Source organism: Eleutherodactylus coqui, chromosome 2 (genome assembly GCF_035609145.1).
Source record: "Eleutherodactylus coqui strain aEleCoq1 chromosome 2, aEleCoq1.hap1, whole genome shotgun sequence".
NCBI lineage: Eukaryota > Metazoa > Chordata > Amphibia > Anura > Eleutherodactylidae > Eleutherodactylus > Eleutherodactylus coqui.
The window spans coordinates 246,335,048-246,355,012 of NC_089838.1; the positions used below are offsets into that span (position 1 = coordinate 246,335,048).

The 19,965-nt window shown below is 44.5% G+C and overlaps 1 protein-coding gene across 3 annotated transcripts in view; it reads left to right on the forward strand.

Moving 5' to 3' along the window:
- The first annotated feature begins 5,354 nt into the window (after positions 1-5,354).
- The window catches only part of KIF7 (kinesin family member 7), a 45,304-nt gene continuing 30,693 nt past the window's right edge, over positions 5,355-19,965 (forward strand). For 2 of the 3 annotated variants that reach the window (XM_066592796.1, XM_066592798.1), the window contains exons 1-6: positions 5,355-5,628; positions 10,010-10,351; positions 10,508-10,708; positions 12,835-13,252; positions 13,938-14,481; positions 19,757-19,894. In XM_066592796.1, the coding sequence (XP_066448893.1) occupies positions 10,027-10,351; positions 10,508-10,708; positions 12,835-13,252; positions 13,938-14,481; positions 19,757-19,894 (1,626 nt within the window). In that variant the 5' untranslated portion in view covers positions 5,355-5,628; positions 10,010-10,026. The remainder of the gene's footprint in view (positions 5,629-10,009; positions 10,352-10,507; positions 10,709-12,834; positions 13,253-13,937; positions 14,482-19,756; positions 19,895-19,965) is intronic. The other variant, XM_066592797.1, reaches the window with a different exon arrangement.

Here is a 19,965-nt window from a genome sequence, read left to right on the forward strand (position 1 = left end):
TCAGCTGTTCTGCTGAATGATGGTTTTCAAGCAGAACTGAAAACCATCGTTCGGCCAAACAGTGAAAGATGGGCACATTTAGACACAACGATTATTGCTCAAAAGACGGCTTTTGAGCGAATTTTGAGCAAAAATCGTTGTGTCTAAATAGGTCTTTATTCTGTGTGGTGTTCCCTTTATGTTGCAGTCACTTGATGTGAACAGGGTGGTGTTCTGTATATGTTTACAGGTGTTGACTACACTAGGTGTAAACAAGATCCTGTTCAGTGTATGTCTGTAGGTGTGGACTATGTCTTATTGTTTGTGGTGTTCCCTTTATGTTGAATTCACTTGGTGTGAACAGGGTTGTGTTCTGTATATGTGCGTAGGTGTTGACTACACTAGGTGTGACCTGTGTCAGTGTGTATGTTGTATTTCCCTTGTCTGGTGTTCCTGCCTGTTATCATCTAGGGTGAGCCAGGCCCCTGGGTTCCAGCATGGGGTTGTCCCTATTGCACAGACATAACTCATTCATGACATTTTAAATACCAAACTAGGTTTCCCTGCATTGTGTGCCACGGAAAATAGTCTTCGAGTCTTGTCATGGATTCATTGTAGATTCCTTGTGTTCTATGACAGAAAAGCTATCATTTTAAATTGGAAGCTTCCAAAGACACCTTCAGTTTCTCATTGGATCCAGTTAGACAATAATGATGTTTTCCTATATAAATTGGGGTAGTCGGCCAGAGGGATCCCAAACTGTTTCTTTCATATTTAGGACTCTTCGCTGGAAGTCCAAAAGGCCATAATAACCTTTTAAGTGTTAATTTCATCAATGTGGTCACATGCATGGAATGTGATGTATGTCATTGGAGAACTGGATAGTGGAATTATTTATATCTAGGTGAAAACCAACATAGAAGAGCAGAGTTCTGCATATTGTGGATTATATTGCAATTGTTAGATTTTGATTCTTAAAACATGTTTACTTTCGCCTTGTCTTTTTAGCATACAACACTTGATTTTTCCAGTAGTTTGACATGTTCGGACCTTTTGCAACTTTTGCTGTTTTTATTTTCTTTTTAAGCAACATTAAAACCTTTTAGGGCTCCTTCACACTGGCGAGATTTACGGCCCGATATTGAGCTGTCTTGTGTGATTTCTCCAGTAGTTTGACGTTCTAATGTTTTGCAACTTTTGTTTTTTTTTTCTTTTTATGCAACATTAAAACCTTTAAAGGGGTTGTCCCGCGGCAGCAAGTGGGTCTATACACTTCTGTATGGCCATATTAATGCACTTTGTAATGTACATTGTGCATTAATTATGAGCCATACAGAAGTTATAAAAAGTTTTTTACTTACCTGCTCCGTTGCTAGCGTCCTCGTTCCCATGGAGCCGACTAATTTTCGCCCTCCGATGGCCAAATAAGCCGCGCTTGCGCAGTCCGGGTCTTCTGCTCTCTTCAATGGAGCCGCTCGTGCAGAATGCCGGCTCCGTGTAGCTCCGCCCCTTCACGTGCCGATTCCAGCCAATCAGGAGGCTGGAATCGGCAATGGACCGCACAGAAGAGCTGCGATCCACGGAGGAAGAGGATCCCGGCGGCCATCTTCACCGGTAAGTATAGAAGTCACCGGAGCGCGGGGATTCAGGTAAGCGCTCCGGTAAGCTTTCTTTAGGTCCCTGCATCGGGGTTGTCTCGCGCCGACCGGGGGGGGGGTTGAAAAAAAAAAAACCCGTTTCGGCGCGGGACAACCCCTTTAAGGGCTCCTTCACACTGGCGAGGGCAATATTCACTGGCCGAGATTCTCTGCCCAATATTGAGCTCACCACCATGTGAAAGCCCCGTGGAAGCGAAGCGGCAGAGAATCACGCTGCTGCCGCCGGCCCCGTTGAAAACAATGGGCGATATCGCAGAAAGATAGGACATGCTGCGATTCGTTTACTGCATAGCATCGCATCGCGGTGCCATACAGGACAACATCGCTATAATGTGAATGAACCCATTCAAAAGAATGAGTTTCATGTTTGTGCAAGATTTGTGCGTCTTGCCACGCACAAATCTCGCATGATTTTCTCGCTAGTGTGAATGCGACCAGAGACTTTTTATATTCTTTCATCCCCAAATTCCAAGAGCCATAACCTTTTTATTTTTGAGTCAACATAGCCATATGAATGCTTGTTTATTCCAAGACAAGTTGAATTTTTTTTTTAATGAAACCATTTAACATATCATTTAATGTACTGAAAAACGTAAAATAAACAAACAACACAATTGTGCCATTTTTGGGGGTGCGTTTAGTTTTTTCAGTGTACATGATCGCGTTGAAAATGTCACTGTGCTGCTGGCGCCAACAAGGTTCGTGCACATGTACTGGTCCGGGGGCTGGCTGGGCAATGGTCTCAGTCTGTCTATGACTTACTTGTTTAGGCTATTTATTCCAGCTCCTTTATACAGAGAATGCAGACTTTACGTAGGAATCTTCAAGACTACAGACCGGGAGACCAAAGACCAGGAGGTAAGTATGCATCTGTTTCATTTTCATATACACATAAAAACAGATGGATAAGTAACACATTTCCCCACCTAGGCCAGTGGCTTCTTCAGGCCTTCTTTACAGAGGATGCTGGTAATAAAGTACATTTGTATACTGGTCCTGTTCAGTTGTGTGGTGTAATTTGCTCCATGCTTCTGGGAGTTACTATGCATGCCTTTTTGGACTTAAAATCCCATTGAAAAAAAGGCAGCGATATCGCTGCATTAAAAAAAACGCTAATGGGTAAAAGCCTTTAATCGCTACAATATGCTGACAACTGCTGTCTTTAAGATCTGACACTGATTCAGGTCTGTCACCATAGACCTGGTCCGCTGCAGCGCCACCTATTAGTGACTTTCTTACAAAGTTTTGTTTTCATAAATGGCGAGTGCATCGTCTGAAGTGGCCATTGTCCGAATTTTGTCTCATTTTGAGGAGCAGAATTCCCTCCAGAGGCCTCTGAGTTGGGGAAGTCTATTTTCGCTAACCCTATAGCCCCAATAGGTGACTTGAATTTGTGTTTACTTGATCGTTTTTACTGTATGTGGCAATACTTCTGGATTGCAGTACATAGTAGTTTTAATTTTTGCCTAGCACAGGCATTCATGAATGGCAGCCCTGCGAGCGTTTACGAGGCTCAAGACTACCATACCAGCCATTGGCACCCTGAAATCTCATGGGGAGTGAGAGGGAATTGGGCCCCCTCTGCTAAGCTGCTGGGGGCCTTATTCAGACATGCGTATACTGTCCGGGTTTTCACGCCCGACCGATATACGCTGTCCCTCCCACTCATCAGCTCTCTGCTTCTCTCCTCCCCTCCAAGCAGTTTGCAATGGGAGTGGGCGGGATGGGGCGGAGATAAGCTCCCACCTCCTCCCCTTGTCTATAGCCAGCAATAGGAGTGGGCGGGACAGAGCAGAGCTTAGCTCCGCCTCAGCCCCACCCCCTCCCATTGCAAACGCAGGAGTGGAGGAGACAGGCAGAGAGGCGGTGAGTGGGAGGGAAGGGGGGACTGCTTAGATGAAAGCATGTATCGGCCGGCCGTGAAAACGGCCGGCCGATACACGCTGCGAGAGGGAGAGTCCTGTGAAGTAGGAGGGTGCTGTCATGGATGGTGCGGCGGTGATAGACGAAGGCAGAGGCAGCACTTTTTTACAAAAATAGCTTTACTGAACAAGGAAAACATTATTACGCCCCATAGGAGGGTTACAAATGTTATATAATAACTTGTGACATAAACTCTCTTAAAGCGGCAATCCACATAATTCGGCATAATTGACCAGTGCATATATCTCCTTTCAAAACTGGGCTGCAACAAGTCACCTAACTGAGACTTGGGTATTTACTCCTGTAGAAGGGTAGTACACAGAATGGCCTGTAGGGGGGCTGGAAGTCAGGTGACCACTGCAGCCAATCAGAGGCCGCAGCATCACTGTCCTGAAATCCTGACATCATTGCAACCAGGATGTGAGCGCTGATGCCAGGAGTTTGGAAGCTGACACTGTGGCCTCTGATTGGCTGCAGCTGTCTGCGCCGGGATAAGTCTGTCTTCAAAAACTATTCCAATCAGCTGTTTGTGGGGCGGATGTGCTCATGCACTGAGCTTATTTCTGCAGGAAGAGGACAGCTCCATTCCCTCTGCAGTGGCCAGGCTTGTTATTGCAGGTCAAGCACTAATTGAACCGAATGGGTATGTTGCATGTTATACCAAGCCTGGTCACTTCTGTGGGAACGGAGCTGTCTGCTTCCTGCAGAAATCAGGTCAGTGCACGAGCACATGGACCCCTTAAACAGCTGATCGGTAGATTTCAAAAGTGACGGACCTCTGCTAATCTATGATTGATGACCTATCCTGACTATAAGCCACCACTAGCTTACAACTAGACAATTCCTTTAATACAAAGGAGACGGTTTAATTGTCTTAACAGAAAGTCTCATAGGCTGATTGGACAGACAGACAGACCAGACAATTTATCATCACTGGAACGGAAGGAAGATGTTAGTCCCTTGCTGTCCAGAGCAACATAACCCTGAACATGCACCGCCCCATTGTGTGTCACATGGTCTATGGATGACATTGTGACTACTTCACCCGGACCAGAACCAGGAAGTCAGCAGTAATTGGTATCAGTATTTGGGTCCGAAGCCAGGAATATATGCAAATCTTTCCATTGTACTTTCCTTGTAGTTTCCACTCCTGGTTTTGGCTGTCAACTACTGATACAAAAAAATGACCAACGTTGCAGTAAGAAAGTGGCCAAAGTCACAGCGTCTAGGAATTGTGTATTACGCAAGCTCAAAAAATAGCGCAGCATGTTCTATTTTGCGGCATGATATGCGCAAGGCAGCCCATCGTTCTCTGTGGTGCGTAATCAACAGAATTGAATTGCTTATGGGCGGCGTGTCTACGCACTATTGCGAAGCGACGGCACGGCAAATATTAACAAAAAACCCAGGTGGACTGTGCATGACAGCATGTGTCATGTAATCCAGCCTTATGAGCCCTGCGAATGCAAAAAAATACAGTAAAATGCACCGATATGCACGTAAAATCGGCTAGTTCATGACACACCCATGTGTTGCGCTGAAGAGTGCACAATGGCGCATACACTGGTGTGAAGGAGCCATAAAGATGCTGCTGATGGTCGGGCAGGACAGCTGCCTCTAATATGGGTGCAAAACTCCATCCATAATATTACCATCACCTTGCCTATAGTCAATAACTGCACATTATAACTGTAGCCTTTACATATAATATATCAGGGCAGGGTTACAAGATTGGGTCTTACATGGCTTCAGATCTAAAACAAGACCTCACTTCACTTTCCCCTATGCAAAGGCTGAGAGCATGGATAGAGCATGGATGCTCGGCTCTACTCCCCTAACCCTAGAGAAGAGCGAACGCCACGGAACTAAAGGGAACTCAACGCACAGACCGGGCAGTGAGAGGCAGTACTTGTTTCCGGCCGGACCTGTAATATCTCCGCACACCACCAGAGGGAGATGTTGCGCATTGCTTCACAGTGATGCGATGGATCGCTGGTCCTCGATGATGTCCGCTGCGGATTAGGATCCCCCTGGACCAGGATTTCGGGGGTCTGCGTGACCAGTGCAGGTTGGCGGAGTGTAGTCTGATGAGATATGTTATTATTAATGGGGTATACGTAGTTTCTGCGGTCCCTTCACTACAAAGTCCCGTGCAGTAGGCTGGACTGAACTTCACAGCCAATCATAACTTCTGCAGTCGTCCACTAACTGCACTGCAGGAGCATCATAGTGGTGTGGGACCTTCCAGATGTTGTGAAACTACAACTCCCAGCATGCCCTGGCAGCCATGAGCTTTCAGTGCCTTCTGGGAGTTGTAGTTTCACAGGCTGCAGATCACTGCTGTAACAAATCCTGTACATGCAGAGGATGGTGTTACTATAGATGTCCTGACTAGTTTAAAGATGTAGGGGGAGACGAGTGCTATCATGTTGTTGGCGCAGTGCTCAGTAAGACACTATGGGTACGGTATATGTGCTATAGGTGGGTCCCAAGAGCCAGGGGGGCGCCTAGCTTTTTTTTTGTGTTACCGATGTCTATGACCTAGCACAAACCCATAAATGGCTTGTAAGCTCTACAGAAATGTGTCCGTCCGTGGGTGGGGATTCTTGTAGGAAGGCGCCAGGTACATGTTCGCAGAAGATGTCACGCAAGGTTCATAATTTCTTCACGGGCTGTCAAAATTATTTTTGTTGTGTTTTTTTATTATTATTTTCATGACTTATAGAACTATTTTTGAGTACCTTTTTTTTAAAATATATATATCACTTAATTTTTTTTCAGTTTTTTTTTTTTTAATTATATTTATTAGGGGTAATGTGTATAAAAAATACTTTTTGGGCGCCTTAACACTGGTGATAAAATTGCGCGATTTTCATGCGATGCGAGAGTGAGTGAAAACGCAGAATTATGAAACTAGTGATTTTCAATGGTTTCCTTCACATTTGCAATGTTTTCCCTCATGCGATGTTCCAAGAAAAAAAATCGCAGCATGTCCTATCTTTCAGCGTTTTTGCGGGGTTTTTTTATCTGCCATGTTTCTCTATAGAGACTCCTTTTTATCGCATCGAAAGCACAATCTTGCATTTTTTGTGCGATGCGTTTTTAACATTGGAAAGTCCTATTGACTTTCGCGTTAAAAAATCACGGTAAAATTGCCTAAAAAAACCCACGAGAAAGTCGCATGTGGCGGGGGTGTTTTTGCAAGAAAAAGCATCTCTGACGCGCAAACATCTCATAACAAAATTGCGATAATTTTTTTCCCCCCGCAGTTTTCTCGTGACGATATTGCAGTCGCCAGTGTGAAGGACCCTTTATAGTTGTATATTTATGTTAAAGTACAGGAACAGGTTCCTCGTTTTGTTTCGCACATTTTAATACATAACTTAGATGTTTGTGGGTTGCCTGTTTACACTTTTTAAATGAATTTCATAAATGTTTTACCAATACACATGCGCAAAAAAAACAAAAAACCAACACTCTATATTTTTCTTAAACTCTTTTTTTTTTTATTTTGCCCAAACATAAATATTTATAATATTATTCAGTTGGTATAAACACTGCAATAGCCTGAGAGGTAGCGTCAAATGGGTCGAATGAAAAAAGTGGTGACAGATAACCCACAAGTACAATAATTTGCATAGAATCAGAATACATGGCAGATATGATGGTGATTTTAGGCCTCATTCACACGGGCGACAAAGTCGTGCGATTTTGTAGCATTGCTACGATGCTACAAATCGCATGTATGAGAAGCCCATGCTTTCCTCTGGGTTCCTTCACACATGCGATGCTTTGTAGCATGCTGCAAAACGACACAAAAATCTCACGGTTCCCGCTATATGCACGCGACTCGTGAGGTTTTGTGGCCCATGTTTCTCTATGGAGCCTTTCTCCCTGTTGCATCGCATCGCACGAAAACTCTATTTTCATGCGATGCAACTTTGACAGTAGTAAATCCTACTGTCAAAGCTAAAACTTAAGCCCTGGCTGCAGAAAATAAACCAAAAAGCACACATACATCACCTCTCCCGCGCTGTCAGCTCAGCGGCATCTTCTCCTCTTCTGGCCAGGGATTCAAAAATCCCCGCCTTCTGGAAGCGTTGGCTGTGATTGGCTAAGCGTCAGCCAATCACAGCCAGTGCTTCAGGAGGCGGGGATTTTTGAATCCCCGACCAGAAAAGAAGATAAACTGTGCCCGGGACCCGGGGAGAAGATGCGGCTGGGTTGACAGCGCGGGAGAGGTGATGTATGTGTTTTGTTTTTTTTCCTTCAGCTAAGTTGTATTTTCGGGGAAGGGCTTATATTTCAAGCCTCCCCCGAAAATCCCCGCATATGGTGCTACAAAGTCGCAGTATCACTGCTAGAAATAGCAGCGATATTGCACGGACCAGCAATGCAATATCGCTGAGATTTTCTCACAGCGATGCCGTGTCGCCCGTGTGAACAAGGCCTTAGGTTGGCGTGGGTGATGGGTAGTTTTCTTTCTTTCGTTTTTTCCCCCCTTTTTTTATGTATTTGTATACTTCTCTGTATTTATTTTATGTCCTCTATGATGATGACCTATAAGACCTCTGGGGGACATTCACTTTTTTTTTTTTCTTATTTTACAGTTTTCCATTGTAGCTAGGACATCCATAGGATCCCTGGTTACAGAGGAAAGTATTATTAATATTAGTAGAGCTGGGCTAGGGTCTGCTAAGACCCTGTAGCTCTGTCATGCTGGAGGTCATTGGTAATTACTTGATTGCAGGGTCCAAGAAGTGTCCAAGCCGCTTCCTCTTTTCAGTCCACGGCACTCATTGAGTGCTATGTAGGCTGGAAAAGAGAAGGAAGAAACAGTTCTATACCATTTCTGTCTTCTTCTCTGGGTCCTCGGGTGTCGGAGACAGCCAAACACCCGACCTGCTCCTGCTAGATTGCAGGAGCTTTAAACCTGCGCCGTATATTTTCAATGGCACGGGATTACAGCCCAAAACCAAGTGCCTTATCAGGTTAAACAAACAGTTTTAGTCTGTGTCTGGTAAAACTACATTTTAGGCTTCGTGCACACAGGCTGATTTTTGCTGCGGAATCCAAAGTGGCGTCCGCCTCCAGATTCTGCAATAATAACCCTCCATAGCATGCTATGCAAAAATTATTCATCATGCACACGAGCGGAAACCAATTGCGTTTTCTGCTCACGGATGAAAAAAAGCAGCATGCTCCATTTTACTGCTGTTCCCATACAGACGGCTTTTATTAAAGTCAATGTAAGCTTTCCGACTCGCGGCCCGTTTGCAATTGACAGAATAGTGAGCCATGCGGATCATCCGCAGTACAGAGAAGCCGAAAGAAGACCGGTCCGCGCGGACGTCGGCAAAGAAGATGACAGGTAACCAGGGTCACCTGCCGCGGTCAGGGCTGGATTCCGTCAGGGATTCCGCAGACGGAATCCGGACCTGCCGTGTGCATTCGGCTTTGGGGTAGACTTCAGTGCACTGCTGCTGATCTCTGTAAATTCGCTGATAAGTCATTAATTGATGAGATGTGTTGTGAATAGAGATGAGCGAGTATACTCGCTATAGGCAATTGCTCGAGCGAGCATTGCCCTTAGCGAGTACCTGCACGCTCGAGACTGCAGGTTCGGGTGCCGGCGGCAGGCAGGGAGCTGCTGGGGAGAGCGGAGCGGAACAGAGGGGAGATCTTTCTCTCCCTCTCTCCCCCCGCTTCCCCCTGCTGACAGCCGCTACTCGCCCCTCCCCCGCGCCGACACCCGAACCTTTCAACTGGAGCGCGGGGGAGCGCTTTCAACAGCTCCTAATCACATAGTTGGGAAATCCTGACATGTATATTTTAGTAAATACTTACACCTTTCATGAAAGAGTAATTCTGAAGCATCTATTCTTGGCTCGCTACATTGTGCTGTTCCTCTGTTGTTCCCCAAGGAACTTATGAATACATTGGCAACTGATTGTTGCAGTTAGGGGTCCGGCGGTACAGAGTCTGACATTGTTCAATCAGTGCTGACCGTATGAGACTATATAGGAACACGCCTATTAAATAAGAGAAGTGCTAGTATCCAGTTGTCAGTTTATTCTCAGATGTTCAGGAGGAGTAACAGAGGGACAGGACAATGCAGAGATTGAGAAAAATACTCCAGAACTCTGATTGACAGAAACAAGACGGATAGACCCCAATATAAGAAATGGCGTCCCTCCAGCCCCTTTAACTCATAGGATGGATCCAGTTTTTGCTTTTCTGTTGCAATGATGGAATACAAACTATTGTGTGAATGAGGTCTAAAACAGGCATTTCTGCAGTGATGATAGGTCCTCTTTAAGGTTCATTAATACTGGCATATTGAATGTAGAGCTGAGCATGTACATACTTTGGTGACTGTATGGCGTGTAATTCTCACTAGTCTAGATTGCACTAGCCTTAAATAATTGCTCTTTTATTTGCTTACACAGTGCTGCCGCGGGATCTCATGGGTCCTAAACCTCAGCATGTTCGTGCCGAAGAGACGGCGGTATTTGTGGCCGTCAAGGTCCGGCCGTTGCTTCCGAAGGAGGTTCTGCATGGTCAGCAGTCCTGTGTCAATATAGACCCTGATCAGAAGAGGCTAACGCTTGGCACCAATAGACGTTTTCAGTTTCAGGATGTGCTGGATGAAGCCTGCAGCCAGGAGACTGCATATAATCGCTGCGTACAGCCATTGCTTGACTCGTTTTTTCAGGGCTTTAATGTTACAGTGGTTGCTTATGGGCAGACTGGGTCTGGGAAGACGTATACCATCGGAGAAGCAAGTATATGTGAGTATAAAATGCACTCGCACCAGTTTAGGGACTATTTTGTTTTCTTTTATTACCTACAGTATTTGCTTTTTACTATTAATACTAATTATATAGCAATTAAGTGTTGTGTGACCCTATAATATCCCAGCTGTAATCCTTTGCTGCTCATTCCAGCTTCTATCTCTGATGATGAACAAGGCATTATTCCACGGGCGATGGCTGAAATCTTTAAATTGGTTGATGAAAATGATCTGATTGACTACACGATCCGAGTGTCTTACCTGGAGGTGTATAAAGAGGACTTCAGGGATCTTCTAGAAGTGCAGACATCTAGTAAAGACATTCTCATCCGAGAGGATGACAAAGGCAGTGTCGGTAAGAAATGGCGAGCTGTTTAATAGAAAGCTTTCCAGTATTGACAGAGCACATTATCATTTTTCAGTACACTGGCGTGAAATGGGACAGGTCATCAATATTATAGTCCCACACAAGCCCTTTAGTGTTGCATGAAAGAGTGATTGGAAACACCGGTTGTTAGGGTACTCGCACACAGGGGTCTGTCAAAATATTGTATTTAAACTTGGCGTTTTCATAATGCATTCAACAGCGTTTTTTAACACACACCATCATTGCAATGGGTCATCAGGTGCGTTAAAAAGCTCTGAAAAACACTAAGATAGAGCAGACCGTTCAAAAATTGCGGTGTTAGAAATGCCATGTTTGAACGCTCATTTGAGAAGCCCCATTGAAATCAATGGAGGCGTGTTACAGTGTTTAGCGTGGCGTTTGAGATGCCATGCTAAACGCTCTAAAAACCGGTGTGTATGACAGTGGCCTTGCTGGTCAGCTTGTTTGCTCTCCCTATATCTTACTGGGCTTCCTCCAGGTTCCACAATTTCTTCCCACACTCCATAAACATCAGAGTAGAGCAGTATAAAGAAAACATTGGACAAGGTGATTTCTCGGTGGTAAGAACTATAGCATCAAGGAAGCCAATGTTAAGAAGTTTGTGTTTGTCCCTATTAGGCCTCTTCCACACAAGCATTTTATCACGGCTATTTTGCCACCATAAAACTCCGTCCAAAAATCGCGACCATATAAAGCGTTGGATTCCAATACATTTGTTCAGATGGGCGATTTTCCGGTGCGTAAAATCGTCCGTCCGGAAAAGATAGTGCACACGGTGCACATTCCGGCCAGCTGCTTTTATGCGACGCCAAAATAGCTAGGACTTGTTCTATCTTTTGCAGGAATACACCGGCCGTTCCCATAGACTCCTACGAGAGCCGTCAGAAAAGGAAAGGGGGAGAGTTTAGCAGCGGCTCGTATTGTTAAATTTCCTCCCCCTCCCCTTGCCAGCAGCTACCGTAGGCTGGGCTGAGAGGAGGAGGGAGTTTAGAACACTAGCTCTCCTAAGCTGCCGCCCCCTCCCTTTGCAGGCAGCCGGCAAGGGGCAGAGGGGGGGAGGGAGTTGAGCAGAACTAAACTTTTTCCCCCAGCTGACGGTATTCCGGCCTGCGGCGTATATACGTCACAGCGGGGCCGTCTGAATGGGCGAGAAAATGGGAGATGCATCTGCGACTTGGTCGCAGCTGCCTCTCATTCATACAATTTTTGGCCGTGATGTGGGCGGCCTAAAATTGCAGCGCCTGTGTGAAAGGTGCCTTATACTGAGAGATAAGGATATAAGATTGTGAGCCTTTTTGGCGACCGGGACTAATGTGGCTGAACATTCTCTATACATTATTGTAGAATAGCCAGTTGGTGCTTGTTCAGTGCTATTTACACGGAGCAACCAGCACTACTGTATGTGCCCAAATGATCGTTCATATAATTGATCAGGCACATATAGTTCACCTATGCTGTCAGCAGCACATCCCTGCTTACAATGTGGTGCTGACAGCAGGTGCTGCGTAACAGATGAGATCTCCCCGGAAATTCGCTTTTGCTCATTTGTCAGCTGATGGGCAACACCTTCACATGGGCAGATGATCAGCCAGACAAGCATTAATTTCCAATCATCTGCCCATGTAAAAGACCCAAGTTCAGAAAACAACTAATGACCTATTTTCCAGTAAGTGATCAATAGCTGATTGGCAGGAGTGTACCGCTCGGGACCACCATCGATCCGCTATTGCTGGACTGGTGCTTCAGTGTACAGAGTGGACTCAGATCGGCTATTGATGACCTATTCTAAGGATAGGTCATCAGTCTTTTAGAGCTGGAAACCCCCTCTAACAAAAATAAGACCAATTCAATCAGCAAGTGTGAATTGTTTCCCACAAGCTTGTGTGATGCTCCAGGGTTGGGATCCTTGCCGGATGTGCATATAGGTTTGTCTTAAAGTAAATTCTTTGCCTGCAATTTCTCACCACTAGCTTTGCCATTCTGTATAGTTATCAGCCTTGTGACAAGTGGTTATCTAAATGCAAGCAACCTAATTAGAAATATCTGGAGTTTTTGTATCCTATAACCTGATGTGTTTTTTCCCTATTTTTTAGTGTTGTGTGGTGTAAAGGAGACAGAAGTGGAAGGACTTGATGAAGTGCTTAGTCTTCTAGAAATGGGCAATACTGCCAAGCATACAGGAGCTACTCAAGTTAACACTCAGTCTAGCCGCTCGCATACTATCTTCACTGTCACTATGGAACAGAGGAGAGTAGTTGGTCGAGTCACCAGAATTACCAATGCTGAGGATGGACTGAGTCTAGCAATTGGCCAGGTCCTGTCTTCCAAGTTCCACTTTGTTGACCTGGCTGGTTCTGAACGTATACTGAAAACAGGCAATACTGGAGAGAGATTGAAAGAAAGCATTCAGATCAACTCAGGGTTACTAGCCCTGGGTAATGTAATCAGTGCCCTGGGGGACCCAAAGAGGAAAAGTACCCATATCCCATACAGAGATTCCAAGATCACCAGGTATTGTCAAATGCAGGGCATGTATGTGTTTTCTTTCTTTTTGTTATATGCATAAGCAGTTATGTATATTTAGAAAACCATATCTTTTATATGTGATCTACATTAGTGGGCGGTTACGGATTTCAGTATGCACTGGTTGTTCTCCAGAATCAAGAGTTACCCTACACTAGACTCTTGTTAAAAAGGTCAGAGAAACCTCTGATCTCAGCCATTTAACATCTTAGAGGTCATCGTGGGGTGCTAAAGGGTTGACATGTACAAGGCTTATTAAGCCCTGCCAGAGGCGGGGTCTGTTGGGCTGTCTGTCATTAGAACACTGACCGGTATAGTACATTGCAATACAGAAGTATTGAACTTTATTATAAAAGCGATCAAGCAAACAAGCATAAAAAAAATACAATTTTGCCCTGCAAAAAAAACAAGTCCTGAGATACCTATATCGAAGAAAACAAAAGTTATGGCCCTTAGAATGCAAAGTAACTGCTTGGTTATTAGTGTCCAAAATAGGCCGGTCACTAAGGGATTTATGAACTGAACATGTGTTCAGTCTCCACATTTAGAACAGTCCCTGCTTTCATCTTTGTGATTGTTTAGCTTCAGAATACTTGCAGTATGATGTTCTTGTTCATCTGTCGTGTCTACTTGGGAATGTGCAATGAGTGGATCACGTCTCATTTATTTTTAGGATCTTGAAAGATTCCCTTGGAGGAAATGCCAAGACTGTTATGATTTGTTGCATAAGTCCTTCAGCATCAGACTTTGATGAAACTTTGAACACGCTGAACTATGCCAACCGGGCTCAGAATATTAAAAACAAAGCCACCGTCAACTGCAAGAAAGATGCTGACCGAGTGGAAGACCTACAGCATCAGATAAAGTCCCTGCAACGAGCCCTAGAGCAGAGACATCGATCGGAAACGCGAATACTAAATCGATTTGATCCTTCTAAGTTTGCAGCCCGGAGGTCTACAGAAGATCATGTGTCCCGGCTCATGGCAGAGTGTGCACATTTTAGGACTTGTACTGACACAGGTTACCTCCTACTAATGGATCTTCTGTCAGAGAGAGAGCTGTCTCCTGCTCAGGTCCTGAGGGTGAAGGAATGGATGTGCACAGTAGAAGAAGAAAGAAGTGAAGTGACATCAGCTTCTGGACTGGACAGTGGGATTGAGAGCTCTTCTGTAGAGGAACCCACAAAAGAAATCAGTAGGAGACAGTCAAAAGCTAAGGTAGCATCCAATAACGGTGCAGTCACCAGTATTTATCAACATGGTGGAGCTACTGAGCTGTGATAGGTTTGCCTGTTTTTTGACAGTCTTACCTGACATAGTCACTGCCAATTTTCCTACTTCACTGCACACGACCATTAGGGTGACTACCCACTACAGTTTTTTTTCACTGCGAAATTCACAGCGTTTTTTTCTGCAGGGGTCTATGGGACTTGTAATGCTAAAATCGCGATCGCGCAAAATAGCGATATTCCATCTGTGTTCTGTGCGATATTGCTACTTTTTTTCACTGATATCGCGATTTTGTAGCACCACGTGTGGGTTTTGGAGGGGGGTTGAAAATAAGCACTAGCTGCCTAAAAAAAATGGCATTGAATCATTGAATGGCTGTGATTTGGCTCAGCCATTTAAAGGCAGCGCTTCCTGGAGGCGGGGGTTTTCAAAATCCTGACCAGGAAGCTATGTCAGAGAACTTCAATCAAGTGTCAGGGAGCTTTGGGAGACTGCACCGGAGCTTATTTTTTTAAAGCAGCTAGGGCTTTTTTTTCCGGCTTTTACAGTAGGATTTCCTACTATAAAAGTTGCATTGCACCGCACGAAAACCACGTTTTTGTGCGGTGTGATGCAACAGAAAGGAAGAGTCCATAGAGAAACATGGGCTACAAAACATCGCAAATCGCCGCTGTATAGAGCATGCCAGGATTTTGTATTCTTGCAATGTAACAGGCTACAAAACATCATATGGGCTTCATATACATGCGATTTGTAGCACTGTCGCATTGCGAGAAAATTGAGCGATTTTTGTCGGCTGTGTAGACGCGGCCTAAAGTCAAGTCTACTTTTTCCAAACACTTTGCAACTGTTGGAAAAATATGTTTTGGCCTGAAAACCATTGTTTTTAATGCAGCTGAGAATGTATCTCCTGTATGCGATGTTAAGGAGCCATGGGAAGACTTTGATGTCTTGAATGTTTGCAGTAATGTTCCCACTCCTCTCTATCGGGAGCATTAAGCACAAGCACTAAACCAGGAGAGCAGGTGGAGCTTATGATTCTGCAGGCAGGGCCTTAACCTAAAGTTTCTACACACTTGGGGTCCTATTTTCATAATCTAGAGAAGTGCTTCCCATAGTCCAGTCCTCATGGACCCCTACAGGTCATGTTTTCAGGGTTTCCTCAGTCTTGCACAGGTGATGTAATTATTGTCGGTGCCTCAGACATTGCCCCAGGTGTTCTTATTATAGGAGATCCTAATAACATGACCTGTTGGTGGTCCCTGAGGACTGGAGTTTGGGAAACACTGATCTAGAGCTATATATTGAATTGGCCATATACCAGACTATTACATGGGGTAATAAGGCTAAAGGCCTAGCACTCTGACTTCATTGTCAGTGAATGAATTTGATTACACTTGTAGTGAAATAATTTACTCTGATATATAAATATGGGAGCAAGAAGAATTTAAATAAAACAGCATGCAAGTTCTATCTTGTATACAGATGTAGCTTAACATCTGCATTGTATTAATTAGGTGAAGAGATCTGTCTATAAGCTGCAGTTAATATCCAGACTCCTTATTTTGGAATATTTTGTCTACTATGCTGTTTTATATAGGCAGCCATTAAATTTTAATTCCTTAGGGCGGGGTCACACGAGCGTGCCGCCTGTAGGAGCTCCGCACACGGCATGACATTGTGTACTGGCATTGTGCCGCCAATCGCCATGTACGTGCCAAGATAGAACATGCGATTTATCTTGCATGTGCAATTTGTGTGAGAGGCAGCATGGTTGCCTATGGGTGATTGGTACAGCATATTCTTGAGCGGAATACACTGTACCGACACACTCGGGTGAGCCCAGGCTTAGTGGAAGAGGTAGGCTGTGTGACTGTTTGTACAATATAGTAAAAAGACAATTAATGGGATTCTGTGAATTAATAATTAGGTCTAAAAGAAGAAGCACTTGATGGCCTCTAGTTATGTAATGTATAAATTGTTCATATTGATTTCCCCAGTTCTTATCTCAAGGAATCGGGCTGCACATTCTATACTTGCCTATTCCTCCCCAGTCAGTCTTCTTACCAAATCACCTCACCGATCTTCTCCTGGCTCCTCCAGCCTTCCAGGTCACGTCGCCTCCAGACGGCTGGATCCTCTTCTTCCTGTGACGAAGCGTTCATTCCTGGCATTTTGCTACCCGCAGGTCAGTGCACCCAGTCACTAGTGGCATAGCGTTCATTGTCAAGCATGGAATGCCGCATCCTCGGCAGTCTGCTTTATCGTGCCTGTCCCCCGAAACAGGCTGCTGAGGATTTGGCATTCGCTGCTAGGCAGTGAACGCTACGTCATTCGTAGCATTCACTGACCTGCAGGAGGTGAACTGCAGCTAATAGGCGCTCCAAAACAGGAAGAGGAGGATCCGATTTGCTGGAAGTGAGGTGACCCGGGGGACTGGAGGAGCCAGGGGAAGGTAAGTGAGTACAAGATGCAGTAAGAAGACTACCTGGGGAGAAATAGCTAAGTATTGTTTTGGGTTTTTTTCAAATGACAAAACCCCTTTAAGGATCTTTTACATGTCCAGGTTATTACCCATTTTAGCAAGTGCCAATCAACAAATACCATGTCAGTCGGTTTTTAAGTAGTTTTTACAGAGGCAGACCATTGCAAATATTACTATGATCATTTGTCCCTTTAAAGTTTGCTGGCATTGGCAGCGCATCTTACACATGGTATATGCAGCGGTAAGGCGACCATTTTTATGGCAGTGTGAAAAGTTCAATCTGCTGATGAATGAACATTTGCTTGTTCTTCAGCTGATCAATAGCTCATTCAGATGGACCAAAGGTTGGGAAAACATTCATTCCTGATCATTGTCTCAAGTCTCATTCTACGACAAATCGCCCAGGAAATAACACCCGACCATCTCTAATTTTTAGAGAACTTTGCACATTTGTTCATTACTAGATTGTCTATAAAAATCAAATTTTCAGACCCATCGGGTCAAAAAATACAAGGTGTTCATTGTAGTTTTTAAGAAAAAAAGATACTTGATGGTGACCAACTGTATACTGACAACCATTTTAGTGGTATCAAATATAACCATACACCTGAATATGCTTCCTGTCATGAATTGGGTGACAAATCTGTTCTTGTACATATAATTTGTTCAGGAAAACAATCCTGAATTAAAGTTTTCCAGTTGTAAACTATTGATAGCGTATCCTCAGGTTAGGCCATTAATAGTATATCAGGACCCCCACCATTTAGTTGTTAGCGAGACTGGTGGACCCAGGCACTGAGCTGATTTCTGTAGGAAGCAGACAGCTCTGTTCCCAATGCAGTGGTCAGGTTTAGTATTACAGGCAAAGTTCCCATTGAAGTAAATGAGTGTAATACCAAGTCTAGCCACTACAATGCGAACGGAGCTGTCTGCATTCTGCTGAAATCAACTACTGGAGTAGCAGCATAGAGAGCAGCTGATCGGCAATGGCTTGGGTGACTGATCTGTGCTGATCTAAAATTGATGGCCTAACAAGAAGATAGACTATCAATACTTTACAGCTTTTTCAGCCACTAATTTTATTTGATTATTAAATTAATTTAAAATCAATAACAGTAAAATACTTATGTTTTCTTAAACTACAAAGACCACCTTCCTGAAATTGTGAAGTGAGAAACTTCAACATATAAGGTAATACATACCTTATATGCACTGCTCTGAAGCTTTTCAGCAGACGGGGATTAAAAATTCCCGCCAGCTGAAAGGGCTGCGTCTGATTGGCTGAGTGCTCATCCAATCAGTCACATCCCTTTCAGCAGACAGGGATTTTAAATCCCTGGCTGCTGAAAAACTTAAAGGGGTTGTCCCGCGCCGAAACGGGTTTTTTTTTTTTCAATAGCCCCCCCGTTCGGCGCGAGACAGGGATAAAAAAAAAAAAAACCGGTAGTACTTACCCGAATCCCCGCGCGCCGGTGACTTCTTACTTACCTTGTGAAGATGGCCGCCGGGATCTTCACCCTCGGTGGACCGCAGGTCTTCTGTGCGGTCCATTGCCGATTCCAGCCTCCTGATTGGCTGGAATCGGCACACGTGACGGGGCGGAGCTACGAGGAGCCGCTCTCTGGCACGAGCGCCCCATTCAGAAGACAGGACTGCGCAAGCGCGTCTAATCGGGCGATTAGACGCTGAAGATTAGACGGCACCATGGAGACGGGGACGCTAGCAACGGAACAGGTAAGTGAATAACTTCTGTATGGCTCATAATTAATGCACAATGTACATTACAAAGTGCATTAATATGGCCATACAGAAGTGTATACCCCCACTTGCTTTCGCGGGACAACCCCTTTAAGAGCAGTGCAGGGAGAACAAGTGGCAGCCAGATGCGTCTGAACCCTGGCAGCGGCAGACAGGTGAGTATATATTTTTTACTACAGCTAGGGATGATTTTTCAGGGAAGGGCTTATATTGTAAGCCCTTCCCCGAAAATCACTGCAGGGCTTGCCGGCAGGCCATTGCTTTCAATGAGGCAGCCGGCCCCATTAAATCAAGGCTTGTAACCCAAGTTGCTCTTAAATCAGAGCAAAAATTTAGGAGAGAGCCTGCTCTCAAGTGAAAAAGCTTGCAAGCAGAGGCACTCTTAACCCAAGGTATCACTGTATTATGCCCCCTCACGCATGAACACGTTTTCAGGTAGCAGAAGGCAGTCCCACAATTGGCATGTAGAGCATCTTTCTCTGTGGCCGTAGTATAGCCTTTGAAATCAGTAGCATGGGAAAAGTAGTGTAGGTAAAGATGTGAGGAAGTGATGGAAGTAAAGAAGAAAAGGTTGTAAGCAGACGCTGTGCTTGGAATGGGGTGTAGAGAGATTAAAGCAGGTATGTCTGGATGAGACAGGTTGTAGAGCGCTCCGTTGGTGAGTGGTATCATTTCTAACTTTTACTTGTTTAGTAATTTGTAGTCAGCGAAGGGCATTTGACAATTCGGCTGATGGACAGTAGGACCTTATGGTGAGGTGGAGATGCATTACCAATTTAGACAGTAAGAATAGAAATGTTTTATGTATTTTCCAACAATAAAAGAGAATCGTAATATTATCTGCTTTAGAAAAAAAGTTGTGACAAACTCCTCACCATGAGCATGATTCAATGGAACGCACCGTTATTTGTAGTTGGGTTCAGACTGTATGCTAGAAGGTTAATTTCAGAGTTTTGTGACTGTGGTAACTAATACAATTTAATCTTTTTTTTATTTTTTTTTCTCTCCTGGTTATTGAAGGGCACATTAAGCTTTGAAGGTGACACAGAGAAAGACAAATGTATTGAAACTTTGAAGAATAAGATCCAAAAGTTGGAAGATGAGAATAGAGACTTCTTGGCTGCCTTGGAAGATGCTATGGAGCAGTACAAAATACAGGTATCTAGCTGCAACCCATTGGTGTTTGCGCTGCAATAAAGGGGGACTTGCAATCTTGAAACCTCCACAAT